The sequence below is a fragment of the Podospora pseudopauciseta genome, chromosome 1 (genome assembly GCF_035222475.1).
Source record: "Podospora pseudopauciseta strain CBS 411.78 chromosome 1, whole genome shotgun sequence".
In the NCBI taxonomy this organism is placed as follows: Eukaryota; Fungi; Ascomycota; class Sordariomycetes; order Sordariales; family Podosporaceae; genus Podospora; species Podospora pseudopauciseta.
The window spans coordinates 5,522,681-5,540,272 of NC_085892.1; the positions used below are offsets into that span (position 1 = coordinate 5,522,681).

A 17,592-nucleotide genomic window follows, 5' to 3' on the forward strand; every position below is an offset into this window, starting at 1 on the left:
ACACATACACCACACCCCAAAGTGTCGATAGCATAGAACATGGTACCTATACGGTACTCGACCGTATCGCGCTCCGCTTGCCACCAAGGACAACAATCTTTTTTCGGTTCATCGCCTCACTCGCCAAATCGACTTATCCTTGTCAACACCCACCACCCGCTCATCACCCATCCCGTCATCATATGATGATGAGATGAGATGAACGAGTCCCAAGCGTCGAGCCACCGTTCCGCGGTTCTTGCTGCCCATTCCCCACGGGATGCCCGGCAAGAATTTCTTTCTCTCAAGGCTGGTGTTCCCCATTTTCCATGTTCCGATTCTCACACGAGTCGTTGAGCAAGCAAGTGAGTTGAGCCCCCTTTGTGAGAGAGCCGCGTTGAGCGTTTTACCACCCCTAGCTCCGTTGTTTTTTTTCCCCCTCTCTTCTCCTTTCAAACGAGAGAAAAGAACAACGTTGTAGCAAGGAAGCCATGCTCCGCGTTGCAGACTCCCGCCGGAAGAGCTTGCAGATAGCGTTTTTTGACCAAGGCGTGGTCTCGCTCCATGAGGCGGTTGCAGTTAGCCGTGTTGTAGCGTTGGATCAACAAGTGTTTCACTCCGTCCTTGGGAAAAAGCTTTTCGCTGGAAGGGCCACATCCTTTCTTGCATACTTTTGTTGTGTGCAGGGAAGGACAGGTAACCCCCCCACCTCTTAGCGAGGCGTTTGATTCGCACTTTTCACCGGAAGAGCCAAGCCTTGAGTCGAAAGATTCGGCATGTGCCTGAGGTGTATTGTGAATCCGCTGACGCTGGGGGGTAAACATGGGGGGTTGTCTGGTTGTCTGTTCAAACATGGGGAGACTTGAACCAGACGTCAATCTGTGGCGACCTGAAGCTTAAGAGGCTCCCAGGTTCAAAAGACTTTCTGTTTTTTTGTGGGACACAAGAAGAGAAAGAAAGATGATGTGACGTTGTAGTTGGAGACACGACTTTCAGCCCTCCATAAACGCCGAGAGTTGGGCAAAATCTCGAGTTCTGAGTCTTGATCTACTGGCTATTTTCCATGTGTGGGAGAGTAGAGGGAGGTTGGGATGCAAAGGACACAATTACAGACAGTGATGGTAGATCTGTCGTTCATGTATATATAAAAAAATGAGTCTAACGCCTTAAAAAAAAGGAAAAAAGAGACAAAAAAAAAGGCGGGAGCCGACGCAAGACAGGTTGAACAGTGGCCTTGCCCACTGTGAAAAGCCAAAATTGAGCATGAAAACCCCCAAAAAATATTATTACGTATTAATTATCCATGATTCTTGCCATGTCCAAAACGAGCCTGTGGGACAAGACTCTTCACTATCATCCACTCCGTTCTTTCTCGTCCAGATCAAATCTTGGTCACCCCCTGCGGAACTTCGCCCCTCTAACAGACTTCAAGCTAATTGCACCAGTTGAAGTAGGCTAAGGAGCAGAGGTAGGAAGTACACGACTTTCCTCACCACCAACAGGCCAAATCCCCAACTCACCCCCCCTAGTCTCATACCTCAACCTGACATTCTTCGTCCTCTCCGCAATCTCCCTCATGGTGTCCACACCCGTAGTCTTCCCCCAACTGCCAGCAATAAACTCATTCAAGAACCTCGCCGTCAGCAGGGGGCTATCTCGCCCCTTATTGGGAATCATCACCTTCCTGCATGCCAAATAAACCGCCAAAATGACAAACACAGCCGAAGCATTAATAGCAATCATGACGGCCATGACTCTCCTCCACTTTACCTGCAGCACCGTCCGAATAAACGGCTTCTCGGACGCCCCCTTCTCCTTCGTGATCTTTGGTAATTGTCTCTGAGCACCGACGAATCCCAAGAGGGGTAACCTTGCAGCCAAGTGGGCGACATAGACCTCTTCCGCGATGGGGACCGGTCTCAGATACCAGTCAGACATCGTCTTCATTGAGGGCAAGCCTTGACCAGCATAGTTGACAAGGTGGGTCTGTTTGTCCATGGCTGAATAAATGCGAGTGAATAGGTTGACAGGGTCCATGTACTGGTTGATGCGTTCGTATGTTCCCATGCCGAGAAGCATGTAGGTTGCAAAGGACGAGTTGGACGATGGGATGAGTTCCGAGAAGACGGCCGGAGACAAGCCAGCCCGAGGCTCGGATGACGATCCAGAGTGCGCAGAAGAAGTGGAGAGGCAGGATGTGCATCCGAAATAGCTGGCGTTGCGTTTGTTGAAGTCCTTCCAGCTTAGGTGATCTTCCCTGTATATGTCTATTTGGGTACATGTCCCATCCCATGTCAATGATCCGTGCAAGGGTTCAGAGAAGGGGGGGAGGGGGGGGGTTGAATACTTACAAGTCGTCATGCACCCTGACATATTCTGACCGATTGTCTCCTCGTTGATACCAGCAGTCCAGATGTAATCGACAAACGCCGTTGGAAAATGTAAAAGAAGTCCAGAGAGTATCTGCAAGTACTCGGGATCATCACGTGGGATTTGTTCCATATTTGTAGCTAAATTTGGCCACGATACCAGTTAGCAAGGAGACTTTAATTGATCGACGCTCAAGGGAATCAAATTTACCCGTGACTTCTCCCACGCTCTTCCCATCCTGGTAAACCGTGCCATTATAAAAGTTCCGGACGATGCAGCTCGACGAGCTGTGGACGACATGGTCTTTATTGGGTTCGACTTCCAGACCGCGATACTCATTGAGGGAGAAGGTGTAAGTGAGCGTGCGGCCGTCCACTGTTCGATTCACACCCAGCCCGTCGACATTCTCGGTGGTCCATGATGCCGGATCTGACTTGTTCAGGGATAAAGGGGATGTTGCCAGCCCAACCGAAGCAAAGTCGACAAACCTGCGCAGGGTCTCTCGGGGATCGGGTTCTGTTATCCATCCCGGATCTCTCCAATCCGTCATCATGACCGGGTAATCGACCCCGGCCTCCTCGTTCAACTCGAATGTCAAGCCCAGACCGGCGACGCTGATTCGAGCAAGAATCGAGGCAATGAAGTAGAGCAGCACAATAATCGTTGTTCTGGTCCACCCCTTGCCACGCCAAGTGTGGCCCCAAAGAAGCCTGAGAGAGCCGGTCGGTTCGCCAATTCCCAAAATAAGATCAACGTTCCCTGGAGTTGCTGCCTCTCTTTGCAGGAGATACCAACGGAGCGTGTGGCCCAGGAGCGTCAGCAACGAACCCAGCGCCAAACTCACAAACGCCGACAAGAGAATGTTCAGCGTGTTGAATCCTCGACGGTCCCAAGAACTGAGGACACCCATGCGTTCGTACCCCCAGAGCATGACGATGATGAAAATAAAACAGAACAGAGAGCCCGTGAAGCGCCATGCGATTCCAACCCACGGAAACTTCAGAGGCCTCTTCTCAACCTCCCCCCGTTCCACTTTTTCCTCCGTGATGTCGGCCGTGATTGATTGATACTCGGATTCCATTGTTGTGTTTTCGACATTGACAATCGTAGATGTAGGTGGGTGGCTTTTTCCTAGGTATAAGTGCATATATCATTTCTCGACAAGTCACAGGCAGCCTATTCTGCGAGAGTTCTTCTCGGTCGGGTTTACGCGTTACCCAGAAAACAGAACGTACCTTGCTGCCCCCGGGCGGGCTTTGGCATGTCGTGCCACCTAGGCTAGACATTGCGAAAAAGACTGTGTATACTCGTGGTCGTGAAAGGATGGCCTACCATCTTATCAGAGGCCATGGCCACACAGGTCCAGACTCAAAGGCACAGGAGGCAAAGTTCTAGAACTTCGTGAGACGTACCTTTCTTGAATGTGTCACACCTCACTCTGCTGACACAAGGCATTCATGCAGGCAGGGGACCACACCAAAGTAATGTCGTGCGGGAGCATGAGGTTCAGGCCTCGATCGGAAGGTCGGTATCAGACATGATGACCCTTCCCCCAGGGCTCCACCAAAATAATGACTTCTCGGTCCTGTCTGCTTTGGAGTTGATATATTGAGGCTCATGCCCGGCAGGAGCCATGAGGCGGAAGGACCCAGTCTGGCTACTAAGTGGGCCCCCCCTGGGACAGCGTATTCGACGTGGACGTCATGTTCTATTGGAGCATCAAGTTCATTTTATCACTGTGGTGGACAAAGAGTATGAAGAAGAGATAAAGATGTAAAGGCACGTATTTAACTATCTCTCAAGCATGAAGAGGCCGAAGACAGTGAAATATAGCTAGCGTCCTGGCTCCCCTCCCTCTTCTCAACAAGCTATCCTTACAAGCACTGCGAGTACCATTGGTTAGAGGCCCTGCAAGTACCCTGCGAGCAGCATGTCGGCCCGTTGAAACCCTGACCTCCGCATTGCCCATATAACGCAGCGCAGTTTCCGCCTGTCGGCTGAGGGGAGCTCGCCGTGCTGGTAACCAAAGTTGTCGCAGGTGTCGATGTCGGCGTTGGCACGGCATTGGTGGGGGTTGGGTTGCCAGATCCGCCTTGGACGTCGTTGATGAACTGGATCAGCTTGGGACCGACTTGTCTCGCGATGAACTGATCACCCTGGCTGTTGGGGTGGACACCATCACCCTCGAGCATGTTGTTGGTGAACCCGGCAGCCCGTGAGCAATCCGCGACGACGATGGGGGATTGAGATGTGGTGTGTTGCTGTGCCCAGCCAGGGATGGCATTGTTGACGGCCTCGATTGTTGCGTCACTCCAGCTTGTTGGGATGAGCTTGTCGATCTACAACGATATAATGTAAGTACAACCGGCTCTTGACCCTGGGGAAGCATATGTCACGACTTACAATAACCTTCACCTTCGGATTCGCAGCCCGCATAGCATTGAGCATAGTCGTGTACGAATCCAAGATGCTCTGCACGTTCCGCTTGCCGATGTTGACGTCGTTGGTGCCGAGCATGAACTGGACAATATCAGGCTTGGTGCTCTGGACCCAGCCGGCGATGTTGTTTCTCGCAATGTCGTACGCTTGCCAGCCTGAGTGGCCTTCGTGGTTGGGGTCAAAGCCTGCCGGCCTTGAGCACTTTCCCTGGAGATTGCTCATGCTTCCGACAAAGTCGACGTTGTTTGCCAGCCCGGCGGAGGTGAGTTGAGTCCATACTAGAGGTCTCCAGCAGCTGATCTCAGTGATGGAGTCACCGAGTAGCACTTTTTGGAAGTGTCAGTTTACTGCTTCTAACAACCAGACAGTGTATAAGGTTGGTAGGTTCCACTTACTAACTTTGACCTTTTGACCAGCCGCAGTGGCGGCAAGGCCAGCAACAATGGTGGAAGCGAAGAACCTCATGGTCACAGAGTTCAAATTTCACCTTTGACACGTCTTGTATCTAGTCCAGCCACACAGCCAGCCGTCATGCCAGCCCATCCTCAAGGACGGCGATTTGTTTATAAAGTATTTTTGTCATTGCTGAAATCTTCCGTAGCTCACTAGCAACGGACATCTGTCGTTCCCAAGTTGCCGAATCAGGCATGGTTAGTCGACAATGTAGGTAGCAACCGGCTAATAGCTGCACTCGCTCTCATAGAATCTAAGTACTCGCATTGGAGCGTTTCTGTACTTTTCAACATGCGCGCCAGTAGGATAAATAGGATCGTACAAAACACACACGACTAACAGGGTCCCACACATAAAACCAGCAAGCGCTCATTCTCACAAGCACACGAAATCAACCTCTTCCCTTCACCCGACCTGCCAGCGGCGTTCTTGACAACTGAAACATCTTACATGACCACGGTAGATCAAGAATATACGGCACTTCCGTGCGCATCAACTTTCCACAACATCCTTTAGGCTACTTGCCTATGCCGTGGCTCTTCCCTGATCATTAGGAGTTCAATCAATAACCCCCCTCATCACGGATTCCAGTTCTCCACCCTGCACCCTGCTCAAATCAATAAAACCCCCCTCGTGAATTCCACTTCTCTTTTCTGCCCAAAAGAAGGTCATGTTCAGGCATGTTTGTTGTTGACACTTTCAACATCCCCTGAAGTTACTCCGTAAACATCCCAGAAGATAGCATTGTACTTAAATTCTTGACTATGGAATCGCAACCGGTTGACCAACCAGACAAGCCACAACCACCACAACACACCCCTTTAAGCCTCTTATAACCGTCCAAAAAAAGATGGAGGAAAACATTTGGAGGTAGAATCAGAGTATTTATTACGTATGATTGTCAAAAAAGACTAAAAAACATACAACACCAGGTATTCCCCAGTGGTCACCCACCTGAGTACTGGTCTGGCGATCATGTAGCATGACCGCGAGGATGGGCGAGTCCAAAAAGGGTATATTGTTTACTTCAAAATGTGGAAGAAAGCGTGCCGCTAAACGGTTCGTGGACGGACAGGCTTGGCCCGTCTCAACCGTTACAGATTAGAGAATGCAGACACGCCCACACCGCGGTGTTAAACTGGGTGGAATGTGTTCCAGATGTGCAGATCGCACCAACAGCTCTCGCCCGGTTTATGATTGGATGCAGCTGGCATCAGTCACATCTTTGGCGTCAGTCCCCACCTCCGGCGCAATCACTCCAGTAAGTTTGCTGATTCCGAAGAGATGGTGTTGGTAATAAACTGTTGATTGTAGTAACTATGGAAAAGAGCACTGAGAAATCCTGCAAGTTCCAAACAAACCAGCCCAGGTTGGCCCAAGCTTCCTGTGGAGCCAGTTGTCGCTACCCACACAACAGATGGAAATTTGGATATCTGGTCCGCCTTGAGCAGCGAGCTTTTCGCAGTGGATCGCTTCTCCAGATTGATTCTCTGCGCTCCCGTCATCTTTGGATCTCTCTCGATCACTTTTTACCGGGGAAACAGCTGAACGTGCGTCTTCAGCTTAGTTGCATATCCTGATATGCGCAACTCGATAGACATGCCAGGGGGTTAACGCCATCTCGTCGATTTCTTAATAATATTCTTTTGAAACTCAAAGATATTGGTCTATAACCTAGGCTTGAGGTGTTCGTTCCACTTCTCGGTGCAATAGGCAGGTGGGATAACCTTGTCTTCGTAGCCGACGTAAAGCCCAGATGGCCCCCGGAATGGCCAAACCATATCTGGTCCTGGCAGTTGCACTCTGATGCAGTATTCTAATAACGTGGAAGAGGCGCAAGGATTAGTTATTGAGTTTGACCGCAGCGTGTTATTCCTTCTTAAACTAGGTACAAGGTTAGAAAGGTTAGGCGGTAACCGTGACCTTCGAATCGATAGACTGTCTAAGATAGTTCCATTCGTTATTTCAAATAGTGTAACCCTTAGCGTAGAAGGGTTGTCGAGCGTACATGAAGTTAAGGGTAGTGGATATAATGGTTCTTGTTTGGATTCCTTATAGTTAAGTGGCTGGGGGTCTTATAGTCCTGGCCAAGTTATATTTGAATCGTAGCTAGGCTACTCGTTAAGAAAATAAAACAGTGGTAACACCCTTGTTCAGTCAAAGGAGTACGGAGCTTTATCGGTTTTGCGAACCACTACCAAGCATTTATACGCAAGTTCTCGGAGAGAGCTCTACCGCTGACGGCTTTGACTACAAAAGGGGTTTCTTTCAGTTAAACTCCTCAGTGCGAAAAAGCGTTTAAGACACTTAAGACACTTCTGATCAGCGCGCCAGTAATCGTCCAGTGGGACCCAGAAAGGAGGATGGCGGTGGACACAGAGTCATCGGGCTATGCCGTGGGTGGGCTCCTGTTATGGCAGCTCACACTAGGCAGTTTTACTCGACAGCTGAGCAGACTCAGTGAAGGGACAAGATAGAGGGTTCATAAAAAAACACAGTTCCCTTCACATGCAAAATTCCTTTCGCATCCCTGTTTGTGAACACCTCGCTCAAGCATACAAATCAGTCATTTTGTTTCTTGTCAACACTCTGCACACTTATCTTAATCTCATCCTTTTAAAATTATCCCACTCCGGCTCCCTATTCGTAGCATCCATCACCAAAAGCTCCTCATCATCCATTTGCAGAACCATAATAGAGCACCCCGCAACAGTCAGTCAACCCTACGCGCCAGAGAGAATCATGCTAGCCGCTGCCGAGTCTCCACGGGATGCCCCTGCCCCTACTATCGCCCGAGGCATCGACATCGAACAGGCCCTCACAAACTTGTGTAAATGGGCTGGGGGTGTGAAATCATTCCATGACTTCGAGCCAGAATATTCACTTACATTCGGATGAAACCACAGGAAAAGAGCTTATTAACGCACGAGCTGGCTCTTTGGGAGAAGCATGCCAAGGGTAAAGGAAGAGAAGAGGACGAAGGGTTGGTTATGTAAGTGGCCTTGTTACTGTTCTTGAGGTGCTAAGTCTTTCTTTGCATGATTGGAAGGCTCAATGTGGTTGGTTCTATCCAGTGCCATCCCCTAGGTCCTGGGCATCAGACACCTTCCGCGCCGTCCCCACAACTCTGAGTCCCATGTCAACTCAACCCAACGTCCCCCAAGATAGACACATAGAGATCCTTGGCCGGAGCTTGGCTTGTCGTGGTCCTGACGGACAGCTGTCTTTCGATCTACTACAGGATAGAGCGGAAGCTTCCCTGGCAGACCCAGACAACAGGCGCTTTTGGGGCGTCATGAGAGGCACACCAGAGATTTTCTGGGAGTCTCTCAGGGAGATTGCGGTTATGCTGTACTCTGGTAACTAGGATGCTTGGTAAGTTTAAGGGTTCAAAGTCTGTGATATGAAGGCTAGGAAGTTTGGATTCTCCCCCTCATGCTGGAACGGCGTCGAGTTACAGAGGAAGAAACAAGGGAAGTCTTTCAACAACATCGGCCAGACCCAGGTATGTTCAATAATCCGTAATCGTTGGGTGGCTGCTAACAACGGCGAATTGCCCGGGGAACACAACAGGGGATTTAACATCAGCGAGGATGTCACCCATTGATGGGACAGCCGACCGCTTCCTGGACTGTATGCGCTCTACGACCGCAAGCAAACAGCAGGTGATGAGGGCAGGCGCCCCAAAAAGGACGGATGGTGTTGTGGTGAAAGGATGCGCTATCGACCTGCGTTGGTGTTCTTTCCGGTCGAGGGAATGTTTTGCCGTTTTCAGACTTATCCTGGTCTGGACGGTCACGTGATAAGGCACACAGTTACAAGCAGAGCAACCGGATGGGTAAAAGGCAATCAATGGGGGAGGGATCATGAGTTCTGTCAATCATCCAGCAATCTGGAGATAGGATCATTGCGGCTTGGAAATGATCCAGAAAAACTATAGTCTTTATATACGGAGGAACTAGCTAGCTTGTAGATAGTTCTGCAGTATGCAATTCACATTGTGAGTTCTCAAGGACGAAGCACTTACGAGAGACAATTGGTGATCTTTGTTGTGTACCTTTGGCTACACCGAACCGTTATCCAGAAGCAGCCTTCAACCCAGTATCTCTTTCAGAGGTTCCGATCAGGGGTTCGTCCCAACTGCAACGGGCTGAGCCCTGAACCCTCGGCCCTGATGAAGCTATTCCCAGAACACACACACAGACCACTACTCCAGAACCCTCTATCACCACGCACTGGCCAACGCAGCCATATCAGAGGCTCATGTTGTCAAAACTTCTCTCTTTCTTTTCTTGTCCAAGTTCAGTGTACTCGTAGAGTGGCCTAGCTAGTTGCAATATACTACCTTGATACCATTATAACAACCTTGGGGTTCCCGGTTTATCGTGTCTCGGGGGGCTACTAGATCCAGGTCCCAGTGTGTTTCCAGTTGTAGAAGAGCTTCCGAATCGGCTTGTATCGGTCGTATAAATCCCACAGTGGGTGGTGGTGTGAGCTGAAGTCCCCTGCAAGGACTACCGGGTAGGTTGGTCTGGATTGTTCGAACAGACTCGGGAGGGTCTTGTTGGTAGGAGGATTGTATATCGACCGGATTTCCAGACCACTTTCTTCACGTCTTCATTCACTTCTACCTTCGCTCCTCCCTTTCCTCCTTCTTTCACCTCTTCCTTCACCTCTTCCTTCACCTTTTCTTTCACCTCTTCTTTCACCTCTTCTTTCACCTCTTTCTCCACCCCTCCTTCAATACTTAGAAACCATACCTTGCACCAGTCTCCCGAAACCTTGTAGTCCCATTGACTGGCATCTAGTCTCTTGGTAGTGAATATAGCTGTCCTGCCCTCTGGTTGATATAACAGCACCAACAATATCGGAATCTGGACATGGACAATTTCCATTTCCGTTCTTGGACCTGAGCACTCGCTGCTTTAACCTGAGCAGAAGTGGAGATCTCCTGAGAGTGGATGAGCAAAGCTCTGAGCAGGGCGAGCAATGGTTGAACCCCCCTGAGACCAGGCTACCCTAGAGGTAGGCCATGTCAGAGCTGTTTCTGGAGCGTACACCTATTCCACGGTAATTGTTGTTAGCGCTGCAGGGGGCCTTTTGGTGGAAGTTGCTAGAAAATGGAGGGTGGCTAGGGAAAACATGTTAGCGCTCTATACAAAATACGGCTAATCATGTTATGTCACGACCATGACCAACAGAAAGCATGACCCCCAACAAAAAGCACGTGACCGGTGGTAGACAGCCAATCAGGGGTGGACCGACAGACTGAGGGGAACGACGTGTATTCATGGTATCTTGTGTTTACATTGAGTCAATCTTGCTGTGCACTGTTTAGCTGCACCGAACCATTACTCAGAAGAAGCCTTCAATTGTGTATCCCTTTCAGAGGTTCTGATCAGGGGTTCGCCACAATAGGCCTATAATACTGGCCAGGCCAATATCTTACGATGACCCGTACTTTGGTTGGAGGGGTGCCGTTTCGAGATGGAATTTTTATAGGCGTGAGTTGATTTTCGCCGAACGCACCAAAATCGGGGTCAGCCAGATCGGACTCTGGCTCATCTGTTCGTTCTGGTGTGCGAGACGCTGCGCATCGGTCGGTAGGTATATGATAGAGGTCGAGTACGAACCCTATTACAGAGTCTATTCAGGTGGATTACAATTGGCTAGCAATACAATATACGAGGTTACCCACTATACTATCTGTCTACAGTACCTATAAGGTACTTCAGTCCAGTACCACAGCTGTGAGCTTTAGGTATCGTGCATGAGCCTTCCGTTGTACTAATTATTGTGTGTGTTTATTACTGAAATAGGCATGGCCATTTACAGGCCTAAGGCCCTGTAAACAATAAAGACCTTCGAAAACGGCCTCTTTTGTCTTGAAGTCCATCATCAGCTAGATCAACAGTCATCAAGACAAGAGATCAACCCAGCTAGTCGACACCACGGCTCCCAAGTCTTTCGCCATCACGGCGGTGTACCTTCTCCTCTCTCTCGCTTCCGCAACCCCCGTCACCCTCGAAGCAAGAGATCTCCTGAACCCCATTGGACCAACTGCCACGGCCAAGCAGGAGAAATGGTGCCCGGCTCTTGACTATGACACCTCCAGCTGCTACAACACCGTGGCCATCTCCCCGACCGGCCAGCTCAAGTTCGTCTCTGCTTCCGAGCACGGCAAGTGGAACATCCGCCTCCCTGGGCAGAACCTCAACATCCGTTTTGAGGGAAGCATTCATGCCAAGATTGTCTACCACAAAGATGGTGCTGGTACCCATGCCTTCCGCTATGCGAACGGCGGTGATGAGCCTCCTGAGAACCACTGGCAGAGCTGGCGTTGGCGCGTTGGTGCCGGTCTGCTGAAGTGGGACTCGATCGCCGGCAACCTGCGCACTACGCTGTCTCAAAAGGATTGGGGTAAGGCTGAGGTGGCTGTTAGGGACAAGGGCGGCAAGGCCTGGAACTTTGGCTGGTACTTGGACCGCTCCAGATACTACTGCGTTACCGAGCTCGAGTGCCCCGGTAACTTGGCTACGGTGTTTGATCCTTGGGCTTGAGTGGAAGGACAGTGGGTGTGATGGAACTACATAGACCAGGTGTTGGAATACAGGGGTTGGAAAGGCGGGATACATATAGGAACCAGATGTACACAGTTGCCTTTATCAGCTGGGCCTTTTCTCAGGTAGCCTTCAAATTTGATTGCTTGTGTACTCTAGCCAGGTAACCAATTGGACTGACTTCAACGCATATATCCCCTGATCCTCGTGTATTGGTTTCAAAGCGAGGGTGGAAGATTGCCCGCTAACTGGAAGCTGAATGCACATAGTACTCTATAGAGAGGTAGATAGTTTCCAGCTGACGTAAACACCCATTCTCCAGTGGAGCCCAGGCCCTCCTTGCAATTTCCATACTGTGTAATATGCCCCAGGCACCTCAAATAGAATTGCTGCCCCTCAAAGCCGCTGGTGGCCACTGCTTTCAGCTGCACGTCTAGCCAACTGCATCATGCGGATTGTTGTTGCACGCATTCCCTTGGTTTGTGAACTGACTCCAGGCAAGGAAATTTGGGGCTGGTTGCGATGTCCGCGCCACTCTTATCTCGGATTTCCCAAATGGCATGCCTAGATTTGGGAGGTACGGAGATTGACTTTGGGTGGGTGGGATGATGACAGTGGATGAGACTCGGCTGTAGGTATAAAGCTAGCAAGTTCCATCCCATGGAGAGTCCAGAGGTTGGGTGGGTATGAGTTCAGACTACAGCCGTGAACCAACCTAAAATGAAGACAGCTATTCTTCTCGCCGTCCTGTTTGTCGGGACCAGCTCCCTTCCTGTCGCTCCGTCTCTCGAGGCCAAAGTATGTCTGTCCCTTTCTGTGAGTCACACAGCGGTGTTGATCTGTGCATAGGAGATACAAGACCACAATGTTCACCCTGCCGGGGCTTGGCAGTCTCCCACAGTTGATGCCACGAGCACCCGTGCGCAGTGGGTGTCTTAATACGGAAACAAAACCCCCAAAGAAGGCCCAGGAGAATGAGCCGACTGTGGATGGTACGAGTACTTGTGGATAGTGGGTGTTTTTCTACGGCAACAATCCCCCCAAAAAAGCTCAAGAGAACCCCACCGTGGATGCAACAAGCACTCGGGCACAGTGGGTGTCCTCTTATGGTAACAAACCCCCGAAGAAGGGAGCGTCGTTTTCAGGCCATTGGGTAAGTTGCTCGTTGCCTTAGAAGCTACCTCCATACCTCTAGTCAGTGTGGTTCCAGGATACACACTAACACCTTCCTCACCAGCTTCCTGTCAGTCCCGGTTACTTGGACCTTGATGCACCCGAGTCTGGCTACCATGCCCACTTGATGATCATGCACGACTCGACTTCTTGGCTTCAGTCCGGGATGACGGTCATCAAGGGTTTCATGCGCAGGCTCGCTTAAGGCTATGGCACTGCCAGCCAGTGTTTGTTGGAGGAAGCCATTCAACGGGGTGCTGTACTGCTGGTGCACCGCCTGCTATTCATTGAGGCAATCTGAGTCATAAATGTAGAAGATTGAAGTGGGATGGTTCTTTCTTTTCCTTCCTTGACCTTTTCGTCTTAACGGTTGATTTGGCTTCGGAGGCCACTGGATGGTTTACAAGGACCAAGCACAAGGCATCTGGGCCTGAAAAAACACTCACTTTGCTCCAATGATAATATACCTGCCTCATTTAGGTAGCTACTTAGGTACCTACTATCTCACACAACGAGTAACACACCAATACACTGATCTCTCAGCAACTTTTCACGCGGCTGGGCCATATGACCCCCAAAATTTGGAGTCCAAGCCTACCGCCTATCAGCCATTCAAAAAACAAACCAAGTAGGTGGCGGTTAAGGAATTGAGATTTTGTTGGTTACCTATCATTTGATGGCAAGTCCAGACACATGCAGTGCTGATAAACAACTTGGACCCCGCATCAACCAACACTTGGCGAATTGCTGCAGGTGAACATTCACGATCGCCAAAACACCGCTAAATATTCACTGCGAACCACTCAAAATGCTCTCTCACGATCACGCCAACTACCAAGCTCGGCTTGATTTCGTGCGCAACCTCTTGAATGACCGTTTTTCTCTCGGGGTAAGATACTTGACGAACCGCAGCGGATTTGATGTTTAGCCCCGCCAGCTAACTCGACCTAACAGGACGAACTTGACATCTCACTCATGACCCCGAGTGCAGTTTTAAGTACAACAACTTTGTTTACCACGTCTCACTCGCGTCACCGCTCATCGCGGACCACTTAGACAACTACTGGGATGGCACCTTTCAGCCAGGTACTGTGGCCATTCCCAAGGGCACAAAAGACCTCGTGGTGCGACTTGGTAATCGTGATACTGAGGGTGTCCACCAAGCGACCCGTATTGAGAACGAAGTAGCAATAACCAACCTGGTCTCGGCGGCTCTCAGCCATGCCTTCTAGCCATCCATTGTTCCTCGGATTTATGGGATGCTTTCGTCCAGCGGGGCGTTCCGGCTCAGTTCGAGTCGTTGAGCGATAAGGATGACAAGGTGGTGGTGCACTGTGATTTTAGTAAGATTCCAAATCCCAGCACTACAGCTGTGTCAGGCTGGGTTTTGTCTCTGCCGATAGCTGACCCTCCCGATCCAGGCCCAACCAACATCTTATTTGCCAAAGCCTCGGGGCGTATAACCGCCCTCATTGATTATGATTTTTCCTGGATCTCTCACCCCTCTTACGAGTTTCTGCGCTCATTAGATGGTCTCGGGGGCCAATTTCGAGGCTGGTCCAGCGACGAAGAGAGCCAGGAAGCAGCGTTGAGAGATGCCAAACTCCACGGGTTTCCTGTCTCCCTACCATCCACCACCGAGTCAGACTCGGGAGTTGATTGGGTTGTTGCGAAGGCCTGGGAGGAGGCATTGGAGGCTGAAGGAGTCAAACGACCAAGGACTATGGAAGGTATCGATAGGGTGGCTGACGTTGACACAATCCTATGTGCTATTTTGCCATGGCGCGTGAACAACGCCGACATCTTGGCTCGCCAGACTGAGGAGGTTATCATTGAATGCAGAAACAATAATGAGGAGCATCTGGACAAGTTGTTAACCCGCCTGGGATTCTGATCTCTCGTACAGTAAGGCAGATAGTCGGTTGGACGTGGTTTAAATGGTCCATGGGATCGGACTTCGATGCAGTGGACGCAGAAGGAGGAAAATCGATATTGTATGTGCTCCGCGTTCTAGAAAAAAATTTTTAATGTATTAATGCCAATAATGTATCTTTGGGCTTACTAAAATGAACAGAGATAGACACATCCTACAAAATATACATAGGTAGGCAAGTACAGTGAGGTTGTGTCCTCATTTTCCCTTGTGATTTCGGTATGAAGTTGTGATGGATAGGCACTTTAGCAATGTGACAAGGGCTGCAATATCAGGGCTTGGAACTCATGGTTCAATTCAGGCTAATAATCTTCAATGGCCTCGAAGAGCGTGATACTGAAAGATGAAGAAGGAAATACAGTCTTGGTGATCCTGAACGCGTATTTTATCCTCCCTTGCCTGGCCCGTGCCCTTGTTGGCCTCAGGCCGCTGCCAAGTCCTTCAATATCATACAGGGCCAGTGGGCTTCCTTTGATAACCGCCATGGCTTCTGATTGTCTGCCTCACTTTGACGACTGGCTCACAACGTGCAGTTACCCCTCCTTGCGGTGGTATCGACAGTGTTGTTGGTGGTGGTTGTGGGTGGTTGACTTTTGCCGTCTGACAAGCAACCACCGGCTAAATCGTCAACCTTGGAGCACACAATTGTGGGTCGAGCACATCTCACTTATGTCATGTTGATGTTCTGTTGTTGTCATGTTGATGGAGCGGCGAGTATCTTGACTGGAATTGCGGTGAATAGTCTTTTGCCAGAGGACAGATGGTGATTGTGGATGGTGTTGTGAAGGTCCCTGATTGTGACCGCGGAGCCACAAACCACTGCACTATGAAGCCACGTTGCATAAAAGCATCAAATCAATCAAGCTGCCCAAGCTCGATCGATCCAATCGTTATATACGTTCACGCACTGCATGTTGGCCATACCTGTCAGCCAGTGCCGCGATACTGATGACTAGAGGAGGCACTTGTACCCGACAATGGCTGCGCCAAGCACCATCAATTCATAGCCCCTGAAGTCAACACGCCCAGCACTGCTCCTGGTTGTCGTGGCAACGGCTGAAGTCCCGCTGTCCGAGGTCGGCCTGTGTGAGGTGGGAGCGGTAGTGATGGAAGAGTTACCGTGAGCTGAGATTGGCATGGTGCCGAGGTCAGGCTCAGTCGCGGTTGCAGTCAAGGTGACAGAATCATCGTGGGCTGTAATCAGCATGGTGTTGAGGCCGGGCTTTGTGTATGTCCGACGATATATCCTTTTCCCAGCATGCCCAGTGGTGCTCACCACTGTGATCTCCACACCGGTTTAATATCAAAAACTTTCGACCTTTCGTTTTATTTTCTTCACAATTCAACCAAACCACCGCTTTTTTACTATTTCAAAATAGAATCTCGAATTCAAGCGGCCCTTCAAAACCAAGAAGAAAACTCGGGAGCTCCAGTGGCACGCGTCGCCCGGGAACATGGCCTTGAACGCAGTCAGCTTCAATCTCGCCTCGAGGGCCATGGGCCTACCAAAGGGCGTGAGCCACCACACAAGCGTCTAAGCGATCCAGAGGAAGTTGTGATTTGCCGGCATATCGATCGCCTTGATGCTCTCAATATGGCAGTACTCCCTGAGTTTATCACAGAGGCAGCAAACCGGATCCTCCTAGCCAGGTGCTCGCGGCCAAGAACTCGCTGATCCCCCTCAGGTTGGACCAAACTGGGCACCCCGCTTCATTCGCCGCCACGGGCATCACAAGCAGCACCAGAAAACCACGGCGAGCGAGCGGAAGCACTCAGAGGATCCCCAGGCCGTTGAAAACTACTTCAACAAGCCCGATGCCGTCGTCAAAGAGCATGGGTTACAGCCTGAGGACATATGGAATATGGACGAGACGGGGTTTCGAATCGGGGTGGGCAAGAGCCAGCTTATCGTGATTAAGCGCAAGAGAGCTCACTACTTTGCTATTCCTGAGAATAGGGAATCGACCACGGCGCTCGAAGCTATCTCGGCCGTTGGGCGCTTTTGCCCACCCTTCTTGGTCTTGGCTGGCCAACTTCACATGATCCAGTGGCACGAGCAGGAGGAAGTGGAGCCAGAGACTGTGATATCGACCTCCCTCGGTTGCTATCTGAATGAGGAGCTTTCTTTGGAATGGCTGAAGCACTTTGGCTAGCATTCGAAGAAATCTCAACTAGGCGCTTATCGGTTACTTATCATCAATGGGCATGGATCTCATCATACTATCCAATTTATTAAGTACTGTCAAGAAGAAACATCATTTCTTTCGGCTTACCACTAAATCTTACGCATGTTCTTCAACCTCTTTTGATGCTGTGGTCTTTCAGCCGCTCAAACATTACCATGCCAAGGCCCTAGATGTGTTGGTTCATAATGGCCTTACAAACATCACCAAGATCGAATTCTTGGGTATGATCCAGGGTGTGCGCTCACAGGCCTCCAAAAGGCCCATTCTATCGGCTTTCACCAGAACTGTCGTCTTTCCATTCGATACCTCTGTTGTACTGGTTGAACTGTGGCAGGGGGTTCGACCAGAGACCCCCCTCTCCCACACCCAAACCTCAAGCCCTCCCCGTCAGCACACCTGTCACCCTCAGGTAGATGAACAAAGTGGCTGATAAGCTGTCGAATTCGCTACCTGACGATCTTTCTGATGAACTTGTTGATGGTGTGGGGAGGTTCATCAG

The 17,592-nt window shown here is 50.3% G+C and overlaps 6 protein-coding genes across 6 annotated transcripts; 4 read left to right on the forward strand and 2 right to left on the reverse strand.

Moving 5' to 3' along the window:
- Positions 1-1,212: 1,212 nt before the first annotated feature.
- QC763_115200 (uncharacterized protein) lies at positions 1,213-3,677 on the reverse strand. The gene is made up of 2 exons (XM_062908098.1): positions 2,560-3,677; positions 1,213-2,489 (listed from the first exon to the last, which is right to left on the reverse strand). Exons 1-2 carry the CDS (start codon positions 3,494-3,496, stop codon positions 1,435-1,437), a joined length of 1,992 nt encoding a protein of 663 aa, XP_062771130.1. The 5' UTR covers positions 3,497-3,677; the 3' UTR covers positions 1,213-1,434.
- A 372-nt stretch (positions 3,678-4,049) lies between these two features.
- QC763_115210 (uncharacterized protein) lies at positions 4,050-5,339 on the reverse strand. Its single transcript, XM_062908099.1, has 3 exons — positions 5,184-5,339; positions 4,753-5,114; positions 4,050-4,688 (listed from the first exon to the last, which is right to left on the reverse strand). Exons 1-3 carry the CDS (start codon positions 5,251-5,253, stop codon positions 4,224-4,226), a joined length of 897 nt encoding a protein of 298 aa, XP_062771131.1. The 5' UTR covers positions 5,254-5,339; the 3' UTR covers positions 4,050-4,223.
- A 2,796-nt stretch (positions 5,340-8,135) lies between these two features.
- QC763_0017840 (uncharacterized protein) lies at positions 8,136-8,608 on the forward strand (the record flags this gene model as incomplete). Its single annotated transcript, XM_062905347.1, has 2 exons — positions 8,136-8,233; positions 8,329-8,608. The coding sequence occupies 2 exons, from the start codon at positions 8,136-8,138 to the stop codon at positions 8,606-8,608; spliced, it is 378 nt and encodes a 125-aa protein (XP_062771132.1).
- A 2,454-nt stretch (positions 8,609-11,062) lies between these two features.
- Positions 11,063-11,801, forward strand: QC763_115230 (uncharacterized protein; the record flags this gene model as incomplete). The annotated part of the gene is made up of 2 exons (XM_062908100.1): positions 11,063-11,088; positions 11,156-11,801. The coding sequence occupies 2 exons, from the start codon at positions 11,063-11,065 to the stop codon at positions 11,799-11,801; spliced, it is 672 nt and encodes a 223-aa protein (XP_062771133.1).
- Positions 11,802-12,316: 515 nt separating this feature from the next.
- On the forward strand, positions 12,317-13,518 carry QC763_0017860 (uncharacterized protein). The gene is made up of 3 exons (XM_062905348.1): positions 12,317-12,599; positions 12,651-12,954; positions 13,039-13,518. Exons 1-2 carry the CDS (start codon positions 12,522-12,524, stop codon positions 12,738-12,740), a joined length of 168 nt encoding a protein of 55 aa, XP_062771134.1. The 5' UTR covers positions 12,317-12,521; the 3' UTR covers positions 12,741-12,954; positions 13,039-13,518.
- A 264-nt stretch (positions 13,519-13,782) lies between these two features.
- QC763_0017870 (uncharacterized protein) lies at positions 13,783-14,868 on the forward strand (the record flags this gene model as incomplete). The annotated part of the gene is made up of 5 exons (XM_062905349.1): positions 13,783-13,863; positions 13,929-13,971; positions 14,031-14,144; positions 14,207-14,317; positions 14,396-14,868. The coding sequence occupies 5 exons, from the start codon at positions 13,783-13,785 to the stop codon at positions 14,866-14,868; spliced, it is 822 nt and encodes a 273-aa protein (XP_062771135.1).
- Between the last annotated feature and the right edge of the window lie 2,724 nt (positions 14,869-17,592).

What these genes read in the sequence shown, in the direction of transcription:
- QC763_115200 (XM_062908098.1), bottom strand. Translation starts at nt 3,496, where the DNA reads ATGCACTTATACCTAGGAAAAAGCCACCCACCTACATCTACGATTGTC. An exon ending in GAGCGTGGGAGAAGTCACGG is followed by an intron (nt 2,490 to 2,559) that starts GTAAATTTGATT and finishes GGCCAAATTTAG; the next exon opens with CTACAAATATGGAACAAATC.
- QC763_115210 (XM_062908099.1), bottom strand. Translation starts at nt 5,253, where the DNA reads ATGAGGTTCTTCGCTTCCACCATTGTTGCTGGCCTTGCCGCCACTGCG. An exon ending in TGGTCAAAAGGTCAAAGTTA is followed by an intron (nt 5,115 to 5,183) that starts GTAAGTGGAACC and finishes ACTTCCAAAAAG; the next exon opens with TGCTACTCGGTGACTCCATC. An exon ending in ATCCGAAGGTGAAGGTTATT is followed by an intron (nt 4,689 to 4,752) that starts GTAAGTCGTGAC and finishes ATATCGTTGTAG; the next exon opens with ATCGACAAGCTCATCCCAAC.
- QC763_0017860 (XM_062905348.1), top strand. Translation starts at nt 12,522, where the DNA reads ATGAAGACAGCTATTCTTCTCGCCGTCCTGTTTGTCGGGACCAGCTCC. An exon ending in CTCCGTCTCTCGAGGCCAAA is followed by an intron (nt 12,600 to 12,650) that starts GTATGTCTGTCC and finishes ATCTGTGCATAG; the next exon opens with GAGATACAAGACCACAATGT.